We start from the raw sequence: 23,618 nt of genomic DNA, 5'->3' as shown, positions 1-23,618 counted from the left end.
TTTAGAAAAATTATTTTTAACTGCTTAGAATTAAAAAGCTGTTATTTCTTCCAGAGGACAATATCTTCTTAGGATGAAGTGCTATGGTCTTGCAAAGTTCACTATTTACCAAGTAGCAGAAATGACCAAAGGTAAATATAATCAATGTAAAATTATAATATTGTCTTAATTTATTTTTTTATTTTTATTTATTTTTTTTTTTACTCATGTAGTTTATTTTTATTTTATTTTTTTTAACATCTTTATTGGAGTATAATTGCTTTACAATGGTATGTTAGTTTCAGCTTCACAACAAAATGAATCAGTTATATATATACATATGTTCCCATATCTCTTCCCGCTTGCGTCTCCCTCCCTCCCACCCTCCCTATCCCACCCCTCCAGGCGGTCACAAAGCACTGAGCTGATCTCCCTGTGCTATGCGGCTGCTTCCCACTAGCTATCTACCTTACGTTTGGTAGTGTATATATGTCCATGCCTCTTTATCGCTTTGTCACCGTTTACCCTTCCCCCTCCCCATAGCCTCAAGTCCATTCTCTAGTAAGTCTGTGTCTTTATTCCTGTTTCACCCCTAGGTTTTTCATGACATTTTTTTTTCTTAGATTCCATATATATGTGTTAGCATACGGTATTTGTCTCTCTCTTTCTGACTTACTTCACTCTGTATGACAGACTCTAGGTCTATCCACCTCATTACAAATAGCTCAATTTCGTCTCTTTTTATGGCTGAGTAATATTCCATTGTATATATGTGCCACATCTTCTTTATCCATTCATCCGATGATGGACACTTAGGTTGTTTCCATCTCTGGGCTATTGTAAATAGAGCTGCAATGAACATTTTGGTACATGACTCTTTTTGAATTATGGTTTTCTCAGGGTATATGCCCAGTAGTGGGATTGCTGGGTCATATGGTAGTTCTATTTGTAGCTTTTTAAGGAACCTCCATACTGTTCTCCACAGTGGCTGTATCAATTTACATTCCCACCAACAGTGTAAGAGGGTTCCCTTTTCTCCACACCCTCTCCAGCATTTATTGTTTCTAGATTTTTTGATGATGGCCATTCTGACTGGTGTGAGATGATATCTCATTGTAGTTTTGAATTGCATTTCTCTCATGATTAGTGATGTTGAGCATTCTTTCATGTGTTTGTTGGCACTCTGTATATCTTCTTTGGAGAAATGTCTATTTAGGTCTTCTGCCCATTTTTGGATTGGGTTGTTTTTTTGTTATTAAGCTGCATGAGCTGCTTATAAATTTTGGAGATCAATCCTTTGTCAGTTGCTTCATTTGCAAATATTTTCTCCCATTCTGAGAGTTGTCTTTTGGTCTTCTTTATGGTTTCCTTTGCTGCGCAAAAGCTTTTAAGTTTCATTAGGTCCCATTTGTTTACTCTTGTTTTTATTTCCATTTCTCTAGGAGGTGGGTCAAAAAGGACCTTGCTGTGATTTATGTCATAGAGTGTTCTGCCTATGTTTTCCTCTAAGAGTTTGATAGTTTCTGGCCTTACATTTAGGTCTTTAATCCATTTTGAGCTTATTTTTGTGTATGTGTTAGGGAGTGATCTAATTTCATACTTTTACATGTAGCTGTCCAGTTTTCCCAGCACCACTTATTGAATAGGCTGTCCTTTCTCCACGGTACATTTCTGCCTCCTTTGTCAAAGATAAGGTGACCATATGTGCGTGGGTTTATATCTGGGCTTTCTATCCTGTTCCATTGATCTATCTTTCTGTTTTTGTGCCAGTACCATACCGTCTTGATAACTGTAGCTTTGTAGTATAGTCTGAAGTCTGGGAGCCTGATTCCTCCAGTTCCTTCTTTCGTTCTCAAGATTGCTTTGGCTATTCGGGGTCTTTTGTGTTTCCATACAAATTGCAAAATTTTTTGTTCTAGTTCTGTGAAAAATGCCAGTGGTAGTTTGATAGGGATTGCATTGAATCTATAGATTGCTTTGGGTAGTAGAGTCATTTTCACAACGTTGATTCTTCCAATCCAAGAACATGGTATATCTCTCCATCTATTTGTATCATCTTTAATTTCTTTCATCAGTGTCTTATAATTTTCTGCATACAGATCTTTTGTCTCCTTAGGTAGGTTTATTCCTAGATATTTTATTCTTTTTGTTGCAATGGTAAATGGGAGTGTTTTCTTGATTTCACTTTCAGATTTTTCATCATTAGTATATAGGAATGCCAGAGATTTCTGTGCATTAATTTTGTATCCTGCCACTTTACCAAATTCATTGATTAGCTCTAGTAGTTTTCTGGTAGCATCTTTAGGGTTCTCTATGTATAGGATCATGTCATCTGCAAACAGTGACAGCTTTACTTCTTCTTTTCCGATTTGGATTCCTTTTATTTCCTTTTCTTCTCTGATTGCTGTGGCTAAAACTTCCAAAACTATGTTGAATAAGAGTGGTGAGAGTGGGCAACCTTGTCTTGTTCCTGATCTTAGTGGAAATGCTTTCAGTTTTTCACCATTGAGGATGATGTTTGCTGTGGGCTTGTCATATATGGCCTTTATTATGTTGAGGAAAGTTCCCTCTATGCCTACTTTCTGCAGGGTTTTTATCATAAATGGGTGTTGAATTTTGTCAAAAGCTTTCTCTGCATCTATTGAGATGATCATATGGTTTTTCTCCTTCAGTTTGTTAATATGGTTTATCACATTGATAGATTTGCGTATATTGAAGAATCCTTGCATTCCTGGAATAAACCCCACTTGATCATGGTGTATGATCCTTTTAATGTGCTGTTGGATTCTGTTTGCTAGTATTTTGTTGAGGATTTTTTCATCTATGTTCATCAGTGATATTGGCCTGTAGTTTTCTTTTTTTGTGACATCCTTGTCTGCTTTTGGTATCAAGGTGATGGTGGCCTCGTAGAAGGAGTTTGGGAGTGTTCCTCCCTCTGCTATATTTTGGAAGAGTTTGAGAAGGATAGGTGTTAGCTCTTCTCTAAATGTTTGATAGAATTCGCCTGTGAAGCCATCTGGTCCTGGGCTTTTGTTTGTTGGAAGATTTTTAATCACAGTTTCAATTTCAGTGCTTGTGATTGGTCTGTTCATATTTTCTATTTCTTCCTGATTCAGTCTTGGCAGGCTGTGCATTTCTAAGAATTTGTCCATTTCTTCCAGATTGTCCATTTTATTGGCATAGAGTTGCTTGTAGTAATCTCTCATGATCTCTTTTATTTCTGCAGTGTCAGTTGTTACCTCTCCTTTTTCATTTCTAATTCTATTGATTTGAGTCTTCTCCCTTTTTTTCTTGATGAGTCTGGCTAGTGGTTTATCTATTTTGTTTATCTTCTCAAAGAACCAGCTTTTAGTTTTATTGATCTTTGCTATTGTTTCCTTCATTTCTTTTTCATTTATTTCTGATCTGATTTTTATGATTTCTTTCCTTCTGCTAGCTTTGGGGTTTTTTTGTTCTTCTTTCTCTAATTGCTTGAGGTGCAAGGTTAGGTTGTTTATTCGAGATGTTTCCTGCTTCTTAAGGTGGGCTTGTATTGCTATAAACTTCCCCCTTAGAACTGCTTTTGCTGCATCCCACAGGTTTTGGGTCGTTGTGTCTCCAGTGTCATTTGTCTCTAAGTATTTTTTGATTTCCTCTTTGATTTCTTCAGTGATCACTTCATTATTAAGTAGTGTATTGTTTAGCCTCCATGTGTTTGTATTTTTTACAGATCTTTTACTGTAATTGATATCTAGTCTCATGGCGTTGTGGTCAGAAAAGATACTTGATACAATTTCAATTTTCTTAAATTTACCAAGGCTTGATTTGTGACCCAAGATATGATCTATCCTGGAGAATGTTCCATGAGCACTTGAGAAAAATGTGTATTCTGTTGTTTTTGGATGGAATGTCCTATAAATATCAATTTACTCCATCTCGTTTAATGTATCATTTAAAGCTTGTGTTTCCTTATTTATTTTCATTTTGGATGATCTGTCCATTGGTGAAAGTGGGGTGTTAAAGTCCCCTACTATGAATGTGTTACTGTCGATGTCCCCTTTTATGGTTGTCAGTATTTGCCTTATGTATTGAGGTGCACCTATGTTGGGTGCATAAATATTTACAATTGTTATATCTTCCTCTTGGATCGATCCCTTGATCATTATGTAGTGTCCTTCTTTGTCTCTTCTAATAGTGTTTGTTTTAAAGTCTATTTTGTCTGATATGAGAATTGCTACTCCAGCTTTCTTTTGGTTTCCATTTGCATGAAATACCTTTTTCCATCCCCTTACTTTCAGTCTGTATGTGTCTCTAGGTCTGAAGTGGGTCTCTTGTAGACAGCAAATATATGGGTCTTGTTTTTGTATCCATTCAGCCAATCTGTGTCTTTTGGTGGGAGCATTTAGTCCATTTACATTTAAGGTAATTATCGATATGTGTGTTCCTATTCCCATTTTCTTAATTGTTTTGGGTTCGTTATTGTAGGTCCTTTCCTTCTTTTGTGTTTCTTGCCTAGAGAAGTTCCTTTAGCAGTTGTTGTAGAGCTGGTTTGGTGGTGCTGAACTCTCTCAGCTTTTGCTTGTCTGTAAAGGTTTTAATTTCTCCATCAAATCTGAATGAGATCCTTGCTGGGTAGAGTAATCTTGGTTGCAGGTTTTTCTCCTTCAACACTTTCAATATGTCCTGCCACTCCCTTCTGGCTTGCAGAGTTTCTGCTGAAAGTACAGCTGTTAACCTTATGGGGATTCCCTTGTGTGTTATTTGTTGTTTTTCCCTTGCTGCTTTTAATATGTTTTCTTTGTATTTAATTTTTGACAGTTTGATTAATATGTGTCTTGGCGTATTTCTCCTTGGATTTATCCTGTATGGGACTCTCTGTGCTTCCTGGACTTGATTAACTATTTCCTTTCCCATATTAGGGAAGTTTTCAACTATAATCTCTTCAAATATTTTCTCAGTCCCTTTCTTTTTCTCTTCTTCTTCTGGAACCCCTATAATTCGAATGTTGGTGCGTTTAATGTTGTCCAGAGGTCTCTGAGACTGTCCTTAGTTCTTTTCATTCTTTTTTCTTTATTCTGCTCTGCAGTAGTTATTTCCACTATTTTATCTTCCAGGTCACTTATCCGTTCTTCTGCCTCAGTTATTCTGCTATTGATCCCATCTAGAGTACTTTTAATTTCATTTATTGTGTTGTTCATCGTTGCTTGTTGCATCTTTAGTTCTTCTAGGTCCTTGTTAACTGATTCTTGCAATTTGTCCATTCTATTGTCCATTCTATCTCCAAGATTTCGGATCAACCTTACTATCATTATTCTGAATTCTTTTTCAGGTAGACTGCCTATTTCCTCTTCATTTGTTAGGTCTGGTGGGTTTTTATCTTGCTCATTCATCTGCTGTGTGTTTTTCTGTCTTTTCATTTTGCTTATCTTACTGTGTTTGGGGTCTCCTTTTTTTTTTTTTGCAGGCTGAAGGTTCATAGTTCCTGTTGTTTTTTGTGTCTGTCCCCAGTGGCTAAGGTTGGTTCAGTGGGTTGTGTAGGCTTCCTGGTGGAGGGTACTAGTGCCTGTGTTCTGGTGTATGAGGCTGGATCTTGTCTTTCTGGTGGGCAGGTCCACGTCTGGTGGTGTGTTTTGGGGTGTCTGTAGACTTATTATGATTTTGGGCAGCCTCTCTGCTAATGGGTGGGGTTGTGTTCCTGTCTTGCTAGTTGTTTGGCATAGGATGTCCAGCACTGTAGCTTGCTGGTCGTTGAGTGAAGCTGGGTGCTGGCGTTGAGATGGAGATCTCTGGGAGATTTTTGCTGTTTGATATTATGTGCAGCTGGGAGGCCTCTTGTGGACCAGTGTCCTGAAGTTGGCTCTCCCACCTCAGAGGCACAGCACTGAGTCCTGGCTGCAGCACCAAGAGCCTATCATCCACAGGGCTCCTTAATTTGGGATGATTCGTTGTCTATTCAGGTATTCCACAGATGCAGGGTATATCAAGTTGATTGTAGAGCTTTAATCCGCTGCTTCTGAGGCTGCTGGGAGAGATTTCCCTTTCTCTTCTTTGTTCTGACAGTTCCCAGGGGCTCAGCTTTGGATTTGGCCCCGCCTGTGCGTGTAGGTCGCCGGAGGGCGTCTGTTCTTTGCTCAGACAGGACGGGGTTAAAGGAGCCGCTGATTCGGAGGCTCTGGCTCACCCAGGCCGGGGGGTAGGGAGGGTCACGGAGTGCGGGGCGGGCCTGCAGCGGCAGAGGCCGGCGTGACGCTGCAGCCTGAGGCGCGCCGTGCGCTCTCCCGGGGGAGCCGTCCCTGGATCCCGGGACCCTGGCAGTGGCGGGCTGCACAGGCTCCCCGGAAGGGTGTGTGTCTAGTGACCTGTGTTCGCACACAGGCCTCCTGGCGGCGGCAGCAGCGGCCTTAGCGTCCCATGTCCGTCTCTGGGCTCCGCACTCTTAGCCGCGGCTCGCGCCCGTCCCTGGAGCTCTCTCAAGCAGCGTTCTTAATCCCCTCTCCTCGTGCACCAGGAAACAAAGAGGGACGTAAAAGTCTCTTGCCTCTTCAGCAGGTCCAGACCCGTCCCCGGACTCTCTCCCGGCCAGCCGCGGCGCACCAACGCCCTGCAGGCTGTGTTCACGCCGCCAACCCCAGTCCTCTCCAGGCGCTCCGACAAAAGCCGGAGCCTCAGCTCCCAGTCCCGCCCGCCCCGGCGGGCGAGCAGACAAGCCTCTCGGCTGGTGAGTGCCGGTCGGCCCGATCCTCTGCGCTGGAGTCTGTCCGCTTTGCCCTCCGCACCCCTGTTGCTGTGCTCTCCTCCGCGGCTCCCAAGCTCCCCCACTCCGCCTCCCGAAGTCTCCACCCGCGAAGGGGCTTCCTAGTGTGTGGACACTTTTCCTCCTTCACAGCTCTCTTCCGCTGGTGCAGGACCCGTCCCTATCCTTTTGTCTCTGTTTAGTTTTTTCTTTTGCCCTAACCAGGTACGTGGGGGGTTCCTTGCCTTTTGGGAGGTCTGAGGTCTTCTGCCAGCGTTCAGTAGGTGCTCCGTAGGAGTTGTTCCACGCGTAGATGTATTTCTGGTGTATCTGTGGAGAGGAAGATGATCTCCGCGTCTTACTCTTCCGCCATCTTCCCTAATATTGTCTTAATTTAAAAAGAAATACTTCTTTAAATTTTTTATACTATTTTCAGTAGCTCTGTATAGGTAGCATGAAGGGTTCACTTGAAAGTCAAAGTTAGGTTTTGAAACTAAAACTTCAGTTTCACATGTATGTAACCAATTTGTAAAATACTTCATAGCCTAGTGAATTTTGTGAGAGAGATTATTATAGGAAATACCAGGCTTATGCTGTTATTTTTTGTTTGTTCATTTGTAGTTGGAATGTCTTATTGTTTGTTGACAGTAAGTAGATTTTAGTATCATATTGATTTATTAATTCATATTGTAAAAATAGATTATTGAATTGCTTGACTGTCTTAAAATAATTATATTCTAAGTCCTAGATACTTGGCAAAGTTATTGATAAATTTTCCTTTCCCTTTAGGTCTCATTGAGTTGAGTCCTATACAGCAAGCACTCATTTATTCATTTTGCGAGAAACATGACAAGGCCATTCAGGTCTTAGATGGGATCACTTTGAATAAGCCTGAGGCCACCATGTATGCTCTATTGGCAAAAGCTCAAATGAAGGCCAAGAGGAACAAGGTGAAAAGTCTTGAGTAACGTTTACTAAACCTATTAATGTAATTTTTATATTGTGCTTGGAATTACTGCTTACATATATATATATATATATATATATATATATATTTTACAAAACTAAACCATACCATTTATTTATTGATTCTTCTGTTAATTAATATTTGGGTTGTTTTCTTTTGTTTTTTTTCCTCTTAAGAGTAAGGGTAATATTCTTTTTCATGTCTTCTGTTAACATTGTTGGTATGTAGAGAATGTAAATGTTTAACTTTCAAGAAAATGGCACATTGTTCCATAGGGTTGTACCAATTTATTCTCCTGCCTGTAGTGTATGAGTATTCCTGTTGATCTCCATCCTCTACAATAACTGGTGCTGTCTACTTTATTTTTATCAGTTTGGTGGATAAAAACTAGTGTCTCATTATGGTCTTAATTAACATTTCTCAGTTTGAGCAAAGGTTGAGGTATCTTTTTATATGTTTATACTTCCTGTTCTATCAATTTGCTGTACACATTTTTGTTTGTCCTGTTCATATTGATTTTTGGCATTGAAAAAAATAAGTCCTGTGTATTAGTCCTTGGTTGGTTACATGTGTGTCATGTATCCTCTTGCAATTTGTGGCTGGTTTTAAAATTTTCTTCATGATGTCTTTTGATGAGCAGAGGGTCTTAATTTTAATGTAGTTGAATATATCTTTTTTTGTTTTATTGTCACAGCTTTAAAAAAAATTCTTGTTTAAAAATTCCCTCCCTACACCAAGGTCATAAAGATATTTTCCCATATTTTCTTCTAAAAGTTTAAAAATTCTGCTTTTTGCATTTAAGACCTCACTCTACCTTAAATTGATATTTTTGAATGTGATATAGTGATAAAACTTCAGTTTTCCCCATATGGATACTCAAATGTTCCAGTATCATTTATTGAAATGTTCTCCTAAACCAAAGATCTGAAGTGGTACATCTGTCCTATTATAACCTTTCATGTATGTGTGGATCTGATTTTGGGCTCTCTATTCTATTCCTTTGGTCAATTTTTCTATCCCTGGCCTAATAGTACAATGTTTTAACTACTGTTCCTTTATTGTAATTCTTGACATCTGGTGGAGCAAGTTGCCACACCATATTCTTCTCCAGGAAATTCCTGGTTATTCTTGGGCCTTTACTCTTCCAGCTGGTCAAGATTTTAAAACCCTGCTGGAATTTTGATTGAATTGTATTGAATCTGTAGATTATTTTAGGGAGAATTGACACCTTTATGATATCAAATTCCTTCTTTGGAATAATCTTAAATTTACTTTAACCTCCCTGAAACCTGAAGTCACTTTTGATTGGGTCCCTCTTCTACCCAATCAATAGTCATGCTCTCTTGGTTCTACTTTCTAAATGTCTCTCAAATCCACTTCCTTTCTCTATTTCTCTGGTCATTATCCTAGTCCAGAACATATTTGTATTTTGTTTGAATTATATAATAGTGTTGAACTCTTCCAAGCTTTTCTCCACACGGCTGCCATGGTACTGTGTTCGGAATGTACATTTGCCCTATGAGAGCATCCACTACTTTTTTAGAGTAGTGAAGGAAAGAGAGGTGGGACATCAGCTAGAGGAGGAAGAGAAGATGTGTTCATTTTAATTTAAATGTGATGGAAGACTTTATGGACTCCAGGAGGCAATGAAGGGGCAGAGATCCAAAAGCAGAAGGCGGGACAGAAGGAGTTGGGGTCAAGGGCACAGCTTGAGGAGTTAGCTCTGAAAAGAGGAAGGGAAACCATTCAAAGACAGGAGAAAAAAAGATGGAAATGAAGACGATGTAGAGACTTTGAATAGTAAAAATGAGGGAAATTGAGAAGGTGATGCATTTTTTTCTATTGCAAAGGCATGTGCTGAGTGAGGCTGGAAGGATGAATGTTGAGGTAAGCTTTAGACATGTGATGTAAACTAAGGGTGGGCACAAAGGACACAGCATATCCAAGTTAAACCTCATTGTTTCTTTTTTTTTTTTTTTTTTTTTTTTTGTGATACGCGAGCCTCTCACTGTTGTGGCCTCTCCCGTTGCGGAGCACAGGCTCCGGACGTGCAGGCTCAGCGGCCATGGCTCACGGGCCCAGCCGCACCGCGGCATGTGGGATCTTCCCGAACCGCGGCACGAACCCGCGTCCCCTTCATCGGCAGGCGGACTCTCAACCACTGCGCCACCAGGGAAGCCCAACCTCATTGTTTCTTTAGCAATTTAATATAATTAAGAAAGTGGGCTAAAGAGTCACAAGTAGCTGTATTTCTATATATTAGGTAAATACATTGAGTAGCTAGTTATGAAAACGCGTTTCTATTTGGAAAGTTGAATTTTTTTCATTAAGAATTTCAACTATTTTGACAGAATAGTTTAAATGGGTAATTTTTGATGTTAGTTTATTTTCTGGTGTCAGTGGAACCCCCTTGAGAGCATAGCAGGACAAAATAAAAGTTGATTACAACAACCTCAGATATTATCAGTGGAGAACTTTTACTACCTAATAGCTGCCTGGCATTCCCTTCAGGAGAATTACTAGGAAATTGGTCATAAATTGGTCTATAAATTTTAGTCTGATTTAAGACTATGAGAAAATACCCTTTAGAATTTAGAAATTATAGTTCCAAAAGTCCACTTGTGTAACCCTGCTTACGTACCTGCCTGTAGGATAGGCACCTGGGTGGGTCAGATTTCCTGCCTGTCAGAAGTCCTCCCTCTTGGTGCACTGACAAGATCTGTGTCTTTACCAGGTCTGTGTGTCCTCTTGTGAAATGAGAGTAGGGCTGTGTGCTCAGGATTCCTTTTAACATCTAAGGCTGTTGTGTTAAATAAATATTAGAAAAAAACATTCCCTTCCCTCTCTTTTTTTTAAAAATCATTATAGGAAGCCATGAGAATGTTTAAAAAGGCGTTGGATATCTTTTCTCATTCTGATAAAGGACGAAATGCCGTAGCAGCTTCATCAGACTGTCTGTTTCACTTGGGTCTTTGTTACATGGAGGAAGGCAACTTACAACTGGTATTTTGTGTATTTAAGAGCATAGGTATTTTATGGTTTTAGAAATTGTTTCCTTGCATTCAGTTCCATTTCTGAAGGCTACCTACACAGTGAGTGACTAGACCAAAGCTTCTTATAAAGCTTGGCTTACTATAGGCAGTCTGCACCCTGCAAAACCTACTACATTGTTTTATTTATTCAAACATTTTATTGATGCCTGTTTGTCAACACTATTTGGAAGACTAATGCATGTTTCCCACTAAACAAATTTAATTGTAAGAACTTATTATATCAAAATTTCATCACATTAGTATAAATTTACTTATTAAATTGTAAGTACTTTATATTGAGTGCTTCAGTGTAATGTAGAATAAATGGAAAATGTTTAGGACACTGTTTGATTTCTGTTATTGACAGCTGAGCAATTCAAATCAGAATAAAACCAGATTCATTGAAAACCAGTTGATTCAATTATTATGTATTTATCCAGTATTTGGCTATTTCACAGAATTCTCCATTTCAAAATTTTCAATGATATGATAAATATGTATTTTCCATTGGCTATTTTTGAATATTCCTCAACTACACACACACACACACACACACACACACACACACACACACACACACACACACCCCCCATTCCAGTCCTTATATTCATAGGGGTGGACAGTGTCTGAAACTTGCATCTTCATAACTTTAAAAAAGAGTTGCACTTGATTAGTTGTTCCATTTATTGTAAGAAATTACAATAAATATAAGATTAATTACAAATATTTTTCATGTTTTTAGCTTTGGACAAGCAGAGGAAACCTAGCTTTGCTTTACAATATTAGGAAAAATTTTGGAGTTCCATTGCTTTGAAGTTTTGTAACCATATATCTGCTGACCCACTGGAAAATAAATGTACTAATTGTGATTTCTTTGAAGAAACACAACAGGGAGAATAATGATTAAAGTTACACCTCTGAAAGTGTTGTAACAACATGGATTATGCAGACATTAGTCTGGGAGTAAGGGAACCTGTAAATTATAATAATAAATCTAGCTTGTTCATAAATTTTTTTTGCTCCACAAGGTTCGCTGGGAGAAACATATTTAAAATGACCAAAAACTAAAATGAAAACTTTTCAACAATAGTTATATACTGTAATGTATTAACATTTTAAATTAATACATTCTACTCATTACACGATTTGCTCTTCTAGGCTTTTGATTCTTTTACAAAAGCTGTGAAAGCAGATCCTGATTTTGCAGAAGGCTTTTATCAACGTGGGCTTTGTAAAGTAAAACTCCACAAGGACTGTTCAATCCTGGATTTTAATCGTGCAATTACCCTTGATCCAAAACATTACCAGGTATTTAAGTGAACAATTTCAGTGGTTTGGAAAGTGTGTTAAATTTGCTAAAACTATTAAATCTTTAAATGTTATTGCTATTAGTTAGCAACAGTTAGTTTTACTTACTTTTCAGCAGTTTTAATAATCCATATATCTGTATTTCCCCTTGAACTAAAAATATGATTTCCAACAGGGAAATTATATAGGTAAAAGTGCTTCGTGAATTGTGGTTATACAAATATTATAAATATTTTAATGTACCTATTAATAATTATTTTATATACTATGTTATTAATTTTACTTGTTTTGCTGTCACATTGATTCCTACCTCTTAAGAGACTAGAGACAACACAAAATCCAATAGGTGAAACTCTATTGGATCTTGATTTTAAAAGCATATGAAATTTGAATATGGATGAAATATTAGATGATTTTAGGGAAATACTATTAATTTTCTTAGATATACAGTGGTAGTGTGGTTATGTAGGAGAATGTCTTCTTCATGGGAGATGCATACTGGAAGACTTGGGGTGAAGTTTTATGATGTCTACAACTTATTTTCAAATAGTTCAGAAAAAAATAGATACAACAAAATTGAAAAATGTTAATAATTATTGAATCCAGGTGGTAGGCATATGGGTGTTTACTGTAGTATTCTTTCAATTATTCTGTATGTTTGAAATTTTCTTAATAAAAGAGAGTGACAAAAAGTCTATATTTTATACCATCTTTGGGTGGCATAAATTTGTTCCAGCTACCATGTATTTTGGTAGAACTGATGCTTTTACTAAAATATCTGTTCCTGCTTTCCTCCTCTCTTTCTCTGAAAAGGCATATTTAAGTCGAGTAGCCTACTATGGTTTGAAAGGCAGATACTCCAAAGCAATCTTGAGTTGTAATGAGGCCATCCAAATTTATCCTCAGAGTGTGCGTGCCTACCTCTACAGAGGAGTTCTGAAATACTACAACAAGGTAAGGCAGTTTCCTACCTTGTTCTCTGGTGGTATTTTAGAGTGGGTGGCTGCTCGGGTGCCAAGGAGGAACTCACTTCCTTTTTATCCTCTGTGAGAGAGAATTGCCATGGTATGAAGGCAGAACTACATAGAAGGTGTTACACTTTGACAGTACATCAAAAGGATTTCAATTAATAATTTTTCATAAAATGGTGATATTTATTTTTGACATTTGCATTTTAAATAGCACTGATTATGTATTTTTATTAGGAAAGTAATATTCATTGTAGAGAATTTGGAAAATACAGAGAGGAATAAAGGAGAAGATTAAAGTCACCTGTTTTCCCACCATCAAATGGTAATTCCTGAGAGCTTTTTTTTTTTTTTTTTTTTGTGGTACACGGGCCTCTCACCGCTGTGGCTTCTCCTGTTGCGGAGCACAGGCTCTGGACGCGCAGGCCCAGCGGCCGTGGCTCACGGGCCCAGCCGCTCCGCGGCATGTGGGTTCCCCCCAGACCGGGGCACGAACCCGTGTCCCGCGCATCAGCAGGCAGACCCTTGACCACTGCGCCACCAGGGAAGCCCCCTGAGAGCATTTTGATGTATTTGAATTTTGTCTTTTTTTCTTAATAAAATATAATATATACTTTCCAAAATTGTGACTATGCTACTTACATAATCTGTTTTGTGCCCTGCTTCTTATATTTAATCTTTGAAGATACCATTTTTAATGACTGCATAATATTCCACCATAGTGTACTTTTAACCACTTTATTGTTGGACATTTGGATTGTTTGAAATTTTTTATTATTTTACTATTTTAAATAATACAGTTATACACACAGAACAAAATAATTACTTGAGTTTATGGTTCCTAAATGGAAATTACTGGGTGTAGCAACACTATCGATATCTGATGCTTCAAGGAATACTTATTTTCTCCCTGTGTTTCTTTTTTGAACTTTCTCTGTAGCCATTTCATATGAAATATTTTGCAAATAATACCTTAAAGCAAAGGTAAGACCTTGCATTACCTGTTAATTCCATGAAAATTACTATCTATATAAATGGATGATCTAAGGTATCAGAGAAGCATCAAAGAGAAGCAAAAGAGAACATGGATAGAGAACATGACGATTATGTGATATGACGGTGAGAGTGACAGAAGCAAGCAAGCTCTGGTGAATGTTTGCTGGATGAATAAGGCTTGCTTCTCTTTTATCCATAAGAAATTTAATTTTTTCCTTGCTATATAGCAACAATGGAAATAAGATAATCATTTAAGTTGTTTATATATTGAATTTTATTTGCAGGTGAGAGAAACTATAGCAGTTCCTACCAAGGGACTTAATTAATTCTGTGAAAGATTAGCTTGATTGTCTTAATTTCATGGATGATACACAGAATGGTTAAATGAGTATTCTCAAAACTCTGATAGAATCAGGAATTTATTGTACAACTAAATTTCAGTCCATTATGATTAACCCTTCTCACTTAATTATTTTTTCTTTACAGACTTACAAACTAGCGATTACAGATTTAACTACAGCTATCAACATGGATAAAAACAGTTATATAGCATTTTATAACAGAGCATTATGTTACACCAAGATAAATGAACTTCAAATGGTAAGATGACCATCTTAGTAAACAACACTTTAAAGCATTTGTAAACTTATTTAAAGCATGTGTAAAGTATTTTCTTATTATTTTTGTTACAATTTTGGAAAAATAATTCTGTGGAAATACACATAAAACTTGAGAAACCAAAGAACCATTTCAAAGAATATTTATTTTCTTTTTTAGTGCTTACCAAATTTTCTTATACAACTTCTGCAATGTCAAATGAAAAATTAATTTTACAATGCTTTTATATAAGCATTTAAAGGCCATGTAAATTTAAATGTATTACATAATTTTCATTTGAGAAAATGTTTCTACTGATAAATTTGTGTGCAGAATTTTTAAGCAGTGATCACTAGCAATATCGTTTGCTTCAAAATCTCAACATTAACTACAATAGTTTGTGGAGGTATTTTTTTTACAGTGGTCAGACCACAGATGCAGCAGGGAATTTTGAGTGATGGTTTCCAGCTCAGGGACCAGTGACCAGGATTATCTGTGCGTTTTGAAGGCCTAAATGATGGCTGCAGCAAACCTTTTTCTCTATTTGTCCTGATGCAGATGCTACCAGTGTAAGCCCTCTTTTATATTTTTTCATCTTACCCCTTCTCCACTCTCTCCTTGTTGGTTTGGTTCTTTTTCAGTCAAGATCCCTCACTGGGGAGCAGGTCAGTAGTTTCTTAGTGTTTTGTCCAATCTCTTGCTTCCCTTTCTGCTGTCCACTTGTTTCCCTCTCCTTGTTTCTATCCACTTCCATAGTCAATGAAGCATTCTTTAAAAGATTGCATCATGTACCTGCTGCTGTGTGTGGGCACACTCCCACAATCTCCTGGAAACTTGGAAAGTTAAGTCTGTTTAAAACATTTAGAAATTTAGTAATTTATTTGCTATGGAAGGAAGAAGTTGAGAAACATTGTTTCTAAGAGGATGTAGAATTCCTGGTAACCGGATTATCAAGTTTCCTCCAGAAATGTTGACAAATGAATAACTAATTTTTAACACAGGCTGTTGTAAACCATTCTAGGAGCTAATTAAAGGATCATTTATCAGAGTAACCTGCACAGCAGGTATCTTTGACAGCTCCCTCCCCACCCCGACTCCTGCCTCTTCTGGGTAACCCTGAACTGCAAACAGTGGTCTGGGTGGGGGCAGGGAACTACTATCTTTGTTATCTCTTATGTGTAACAGAGCTAGTGCTCCATGAATAAAGAAAACGAAAAACTATGTACATAAATAGAAACCTAACTAGAATAAGAACATATTGGTTATTTTAGAGCTGCCAGGTACCCAACGCTTTTCATCCAATGGGCTCCTTTTACAGATGAGGTTAGAAACACATCCAAGTCACACAGGGAAGAGGGACCTGTATCGGTGTTTGCAGGTTTGTTTGCTTCTGGTTAACAGTCTTTAGGTGGCTTTGTGAAACCATCTGACCTCCAGCATGTGGACCAGATGTCATTTTACAGTGTCACCTCCTCCCTTTTGTCTACCTCCACCCGTTTCTCAGCATTCCTGCCATAACAAGACTGAGGAAACCCAAGTACTTTGTGCAGAAAATGCACTCCCAAGATATGATTTCATAAAAACTAGAAAAGGTGAATTCTGGTTCCTATCACCTTATATTAATAAAAACAGTAACAGTTACCACTCATTTAGGGCTTATTGTGTGACAGGCACTGGGCTAAATGCTTTACCAACATATAATCTAAATATTTTAAAGTGGACTTCTACAACAATATGATGAGTTATTAATACCCTGTTTTTGTGGATGAGGAAACTGAGGCTTAGTGTTAAGTAACTTTCCCAAGGCTGAAAGGTTAGTAATAATAGCAGAGGCAAAACACAAAGCGTGCTCGTTGTGACCTTCACGAAATCTCATTTCCCAGATTTTTTTTCCTCTTGTGTCACATATTCAGCTGCTTAGTGGATTTCTAAGGCATCTTGATATATATACAGGTTTTAATTCTGTGATTCTGTGAAAGGAAAATGGCAAACATTCTAGTTCTGTTTTGTTTTACAAGTGTTACAAATGATTTTTACAGCCTTGTCAATGTTTATTTATAGTTATGCCACAATATACATATAGGATATTTAATTGTACAATTCTTTTAGATGCTTGAGTGCTCAATCATGGAATAGTAGAGGAGAACCACTAAGCAAATAGTAAAATACTATTTTATTTGCATTTTCAGTTAGCATGTGCTACAGGCATATATGATATGATTTGGGCCTTTTCCGAAACCATATGGCTCTTTTGGACAAAATGTTCAGAAGGAAAATGAATTAAGAGATTCAGCTCCAGCCCAAATTTGGGATGTTCCTAGTACCTGGTACAGAGTAGATGACCAGTAAAAACGTGGCTGTTCATTGAATGAAAAAAAAAAAAAAAGATAAAAAATGGAGAGAGGTCCTCTGAGTTGATTCTCAGCTTAGGCTAATATCTTAAAAAAACCGAGAATATTGAAGTAATATTCCAACAAGTCCTTATTTGTTAGTTTTATTAAGATCTGTTTTCATTGCTTTATGATTTATTCATTCAACAAAAATTTATCACATGCCTAGTATGTGCAGGCATGGTGCTAGTTACTGGCTTTACAATGGTGAACAAAATGGATAATCTGTGCCTCCATAAAACTTAGGTTTCAGTGAAGAAAACAATGAATCACTACAAAGGAATTAAATTTCAAAAGGTAACAAGTGCTCTGCTTTAATGTCAACAGTCATTTGGTGAAACTATTAAGATGGGGAAGGGTGTTGCATCCCCGCTTCAATCCATACACAATAAAAGTAGTTCACAGATGATTCACAGATAACATGTGAAGCACAAGCGCAGCGCACACCGCTTATATTAGGAGGGAGCAACATCCACAGTATTTAATTAAGGGAAACCTTTAAATCTAACAAATGATTATTTTTGGCCATAAATTTTGTCACATTAAAGAACTAATTATGAGGTACTAGTTTGTCCATGGTCAATGCAGTAATGCTCTAAAGAGTTGACTTTAGGTTGTAAGTGATTATTTCATTTTTAGGCATTAACAGATTATGGAATTGTGCTTCTCCTTGATGCTGGAGAAACTGTGATGTTAAACGCCTTTATTAATCGTGGACTCATCTACACAGAACTAGAGCAGTTCAGTTTTGCATTAGAGGTAAACCTTTCTGTTTACTTGTAAAAATGAACCCACTTGATTTTGCATGTTCACTTCTGAAAACCAGTGAAAAAGTTTTTCTTGATAACAAATGGCAATATTAATGAGCAATAATTCAACTTTAGCAAGAATTGTGTTGAAATACTTTGAATGAGTAATAGAATCTTTGCAAAAAAAGTGTTTTTTTACTTTGTTTTTAATACAGATAAATAGCCAATATGTAAAAAAAAAAAATTCCGAATTGATGAAATATCAAGACTATCGTCTCCCCTAAGGGAGTGTCTTAGCTACAGACAAACAATAAAATGATTTATGTATCATTTACTTTGCTGCTTAGTGCTCTTTCTCATTCACAATTTTCCTTGTATTGATATTATTTTTCAACTTCTGGGGTCATCTTTTGAGATTCTGTCCCACAAAATTACTTATTATTAAGGAAGTGTCCGAGAAACTGTATTCTAGGCAATTTACACTATGGTGAAATGTAATTTCAAGAGTTGAACTCCCTTAGGTTTTGGTTTTGAGATATACCATTCAGAATTCCCTCAGGTAGGGGAAGCGTTGTTTGGTGTAGGCAAAAATCTGTGGAACTCTGGGCAAGAGTGTTGGGTGGAGAAAGTGAGGAAAATGGGAGTTAGAAGCAAAAGACCTCAGCTGTTGGAGAATTAAATGCAGGGCCTGTGTTATCCACCTAGCAAGTATTTACTTAGTACTTAAGAACAACATTAACTCTAGTTATCGCACACTTACTACCTGCCAGATTCTCAATAATGCTGCACAATTTATCATTGTAACTTATGGAAGAGGAAGCTGATATTCAAAAGAGGTTAAATCAAGTCTTAGTCAGCCAGGAAGTACTGGGGCAAGATTTGAACTCAGGTCTCACTTGATTCCAAATCCTGTGTTCCTTCAGACAAGACATGGTACTGACATTGGCATTGAAGATACGGAGATGAATATCAGTAAGACAGATTTCCAGTCCTTGAGGAACTCATAGTCTGGTGGGAATCATTCTTGATCCCTCTCTTTCCTCACATCCCACATCTAAATCATGAGCAAGTGTGGTCAGCTCTGCTATCAAAACATATTTTAAATTCAGTCATTTCTCATTTTTTGCCACTGCTCTCCTCCTCCCTCCAGCCTCCACCTTCTCTCCCCTGGATTACTGCAGTAGCTTTCCAACTGGCCTCTCTGCTTCTGCTCTTTTCCCTCTACATGCTGTTCTCCACACAGCAGCCAAAGAGGCCTCTTCAAAACATAAAGCAGAGCAAGTTATTCATCTGCTCAGAACCCTCCAGTGACTCCCCATCACACTTAGAATAAAATCTGAACTCTTGACTATGGCCAACCAAGACCCTAGTGACCTAACTGCTGCTCACTCATCTGACTTTGTTGTCAGCGTTCTTCTTTTCTCCAGTCAGGTTACTCCACTCTGGCCTTTTGCTATTCCTTGGAAATGTCAGGCTCCCTTCCTGACTCAGGGTCCTCACACAAGCTGTTCCCTATGTGTAGAATATTCCTCCTATTGGTTCACACCCTCCTTTCATTTCAGGTTTCTTCTCAAATGTGACCTCCTCAGTCAAAAAGAGTATTTTAATTAAAACGGAATGTTAAAAAATTAAAATAATCCCAAATAAGTCTGAAAAGAGAAAACAAAGGAACAGAAACAGAGGAGACCAGCAGAAAACAAATACTAAAATGGTAGACCTAAATTCAACCTTATCAGTAGTTACATTAAATGGAAATTGTCAAAACACACCAATTGAAATATTGAAAATGACAGATTAGAATGTTTTAAAAGTCCCAACAATATTGTGACTGCAAGAAACACACTTTAAATATAAGATATAGATATGTAAAAGTAAAAAAACTGGAAAAAAAATATGCCCTGCAAACACTACAGACCTGCCTTGGAATTATGGCAGGTTTGGTTCCAGACCACAGCAATAAAGTGAATATAGCAATAAGTGACATTTTTGTTTCATATAAAAGTGCATATAAAAGTTATGTTTATACTGTAGTCTATTAAGTGAGCAATAGCATTATATCTAAAAAATAGTACATGCCTTAATTAAAAAATACTTTATTGATAAAAAATGTTAACCATCATCTGAGCCTTCAGTGAGCTGTAGTTTTTTTGCAGTAGTGACATCAAAGATTACTGATGGTCACAGATTACCATAACAAATACAATAATAATGAAAATGTTTGAAATATTGTGAGAATTACCAGAATGTGATACAGAGACACGAAGTGAGCAAATGCTTTTGGAGAAAATGGAGCCAATAGACTTGCTTGAGGCAGGATTGCCACAAATCTCCTATTTGTACAAAGTGCAGTATCTGCGAAGTGCAATAAAACAAGATATGCCTGTAATTAAAAGCAAAAAAAATGTTTCTCCCCTCTGTACATTTAAAAAATTAATTTGAAAAATTTAAAAAAAGAGGCTGGCTGAGGTAGACCAATGAAGTAATATATGACTGAATAATAAGAGGGCTAAATGCAGAACCAAGAGAGAGCAGAGTCTTAAAACCTAACCAGGGAAACATTTTTAGTGGGAATGATTGATTAACAGAAAGGTCAAGTAGGATGAGCACTGAACACATGTTAGTTAATTGATAGTTGTGTGATCTTCATAAGAACACGGGAAGTAGAGTGCGGCATTTAAACTGGAATTGTTTAGGAAGTTAATGGTTAAGCTTGTTGGATTGAGAACATTTGTTTATTTCTTTGTCCTCTTGAAAACCAGGAAGACAGTAAAGGAATAAAAAGGACATAATCCCACAAGGTTAAAGATAGTGGAGAAGAGGTGCCCAGACACCCCAAACTACCATTCCCGATTTTAAAACTTAAATATGAGTGGGTAGCCAAAGATTCTACACTTGAGGGAAGTAAAATAAACAGTAAAATAAACACATTGTCATAGGGATATGGAGATGGTGGAAGAAGGGGAGGTGTGTGGAGTGATGGTGTAAGGTAGCTAAGTTCTATCCTGTGTTGGAAGTTAAACATGATAAAATACTCATGTTATTTAGAAATTTAGAGGTCAATAGCAGAAGGAATAACAGCAAGATGTAAAAATGGTTGACTCTGGGGAGCGGGGCTCAGAGATAAGGAGAGGTGGCGCAGGGCATCCCTGTAAGCATTGTGAGTTTTCTAGTTTCATTGGACCCTCTACCCTACCCTGGATACATGAGTTACTTTGAGAAAAATAAAAATAAATTTAAAAATGCCTTTAGAGGCAGTTTTCAAATTACGAAATGAAATTGGACTTACTAAACAACAAGAAGTTGATGGCGTTTGGGGACATGGAGATGGTGAGTGTTGACTCTGCTTTCAGAGATTGGTAGTGACAGGAACTAGAAAGACAAAGCCATGTGTAGCTTGCGGGCAGGCAGGTTTGAGGGAAGGCATACTAGGTCAGGGTGGTGAGAAAAGGATTAAAGTTACAAAGGACAGAAGAAGATGATGGAGCAAGTTTCCAGAGATGGGAAGGATAAGGTCAAGAGCGCATCCTCTGACACACAGGAAGACGGTGCAGGTGAAGAGTCTTACAAATAAACTCATCAGCAGAAGGAAGGCAGTGGAGGGAATTTGCTTTGTATGTGAGTGACTTTGTGTGGTTTGTTATTTATGATCCATATTAGAAATAAAACTAGTGCAGAAGAGGAAAATCATAAAAACTGCAGTTAGCTTTATTCTTAGTAATCCTAAGTCATCATTTGTGTCTGTTGCTGATAATGTCTAATTACCATGTAGCATCACAATGATTTTATATATAGAGTCAAGCTGACTTTTGTAAGTTTTATCTGATTATAAAACTAAACTTGGTATCCTCAGCCCTTTAAGTTTGTGGTCACTCCTCATAACTCCCAAAATTAATGGGAATGTTTGTAATAAATCTCAGTTACACTGTAAGTTTGCCCCCATTTCAGAAAAAAAAAAAATTCTCCTACGGGAGTTATCTGGTAGCATATTTGATTAGACCATACATTTCTTATTTTCTAACAGATAATTCCATTTAGTATCAAAAGATGCTGGGAATCTAAGTGGGGAGTCCATATTCTCAGATGGGTCTGTGACTTCTCCTCCAGTAGGATCCAGGAATGCTCAGTTTGACTGTACTGCTCTGTGCTGCTCTGTCTTCCACCCCCAGTATTAGCAGAAAACTTATTCTACCCCCATAAAACAGCCATCTTCCTCTCTCTAGTACAGCCAAGGAAGGTTTGTGGAAGGATGAGGGGGAGGGGAAGGGGATGGAGGAGGGGAGGGAGGAGGGAGACTGTCATTATGGTTGGGTCCTCCCTTGTTGGGTAGAAACCAGAACTCTGACACTTGCCCTTTAAGATTGTAGAATGCCCACGTCCCAGCCTCCTGGAAATGAGAAAGGAGTCTGGAAGGGTTTCTTTTAGTCACTCCAGGGGACGACAGAGTACTCTCTACAGTCTAGCTTGGTGAAGTGAGCTCACAACCAAAACTGCCCAAGAAGATTCTTGCTGAAGCAGTCCTCTGGGGAAAACCAGAGCCGTCTTTATTCCTTCCTAGGCTTTGAACTCTTACTTTCGGAAGGTTCCTTCCCATTTTATGGCAGACATTGAAATCAGTCTCACATAATTTATGTATATATGTACACACACAAATATACATATATATCTCATTACAGTTGACATGATCTTTTGATATTTTATTTATTTCAGTTTAGTGATGTTTTTATTTTGCTTCAGGTTTCAGTTGTTTATGTAGGGCTCTGAAAAGCTAAAGAGCTTCACACACTGTGTCTCTGGTGCCACAGCGGCAGCGTCTCTGGCAGACTTAGCACTTTTAGTTCTCTTAACCTCTTCCCCAGTGCCATTCATGTCCACCCCAGCTGACTGCCCTGACTTCAAATCTTGTGGTTAGCGTTTCCATTGCTCCCTCTTGGGAGGCCTCTAGGATCTCGGGATAAAATGACACATTTTCCCCTAGAAGTGTGGGTTGCAAAGGTAGCAGCTGCTTTAGTTAATACACATAGAGGCTCAGTTATGCCCTTTCCCTGGGCCTGAGTGCCTGTTTGTCCTATAGTCATAAGGTTCTCTGCAGGTAAGTTTCTATCTCTGTCTGGATAGGGAAGTCTCTGGTGGTGTTCACTGGGAAAAAACAATAAAGAGAAAGTAAACCTGATACCTCCTTATAATACCAGGCAAAATCACAGGAAAAGTGGACAGTAGCGCAAGATTCTGAGTGAGTTTTTGGTTATGGGTTTCCTCTGCTCCATCTGTTCTCGCTCTATATGCGATACTAAAAGGAAGAAATAAGGGTTTTAAGAAGATGTATATTTTAATGCTTGTGTAAATTTTATTCATGGTAGAATCAATGTTAGAAGGAAGTTTAAGAAAGCACAAAATATAATGCTGTAAAATTAACAAAAATTTGTTAAACTGTTTCAGGATTTTAAACAAGCTGCACTGATAAGCAAGACTAATGTGAGCCTTTGTCAGGCTACTGCCATGTGCTATCACAGGTATGGGGTGCAATTTATGTTGAGGTGAGAGCAAGTGAGACCATCAGATTTATAATTATAATAGAAGAATAGAAGAAACAGAGGAGAATATTGTGGAAGTGACAGAGTACAAAAATGGAGAGAGGCACAAAGAATCCCTGTATCAGCACTCTTCTACCTACTAATAAACTATTTTAGCCAAGTCAGCAAGTAAATACCTGCATCAGAGCATTGCGGGTATCCATCTGATTCAAGCCCATTTATTGGAAAGGACCTTGGTAATACACAGAATGAAATCATGCGTAACTTGAAATGTCTAAGAATAAAATAAAGTTATTAACTTTGTTCATAAAATGGAACTAACTTTTAAAAAGCCTGTTTCTTGGAAGAGAGGTTGATTCAGAAAAGTATTATATTTCCAAGAAAATTTT

General features: G+C 37.8%; 1 protein-coding gene across 1 annotated transcript in view; it reads left to right on the top strand.

Annotated features, from left to right (window-relative positions):
• Positions 1 to 23,618, top strand: part of TTC6 (tetratricopeptide repeat domain 6) — a 220,782-nt gene that overhangs the window by 179,341 nt on the left and 17,823 nt on the right. The window contains exons 20-27 of the mRNA XM_079912364.1: positions 55 to 131; positions 7,481 to 7,641; positions 10,527 to 10,661; positions 11,849 to 11,998; positions 12,812 to 12,952; positions 14,449 to 14,562; positions 17,589 to 17,708; positions 23,135 to 23,208. Of these exons, the coding sequence (XP_079768490.1) occupies positions 55 to 131; positions 7,481 to 7,641; positions 10,527 to 10,661; positions 11,849 to 11,998; positions 12,812 to 12,952; positions 14,449 to 14,562; positions 17,589 to 17,708; positions 23,135 to 23,208 (972 nt within the window). The remainder of the gene's footprint in view (positions 1 to 54; positions 132 to 7,480; positions 7,642 to 10,526; positions 10,662 to 11,848; positions 11,999 to 12,811; positions 12,953 to 14,448; positions 14,563 to 17,588; positions 17,709 to 23,134; positions 23,209 to 23,618) is intronic.

This window comes from Stenella coeruleoalba, assembly GCF_951394435.1.
Source record: "Stenella coeruleoalba genome assembly, chromosome: 2".
Taxonomy (NCBI): Eukaryota; Metazoa; Chordata; class Mammalia; order Artiodactyla; family Delphinidae; genus Stenella; species Stenella coeruleoalba.
This window is presented reverse-complemented; position numbering and strand designations above follow the sequence as displayed.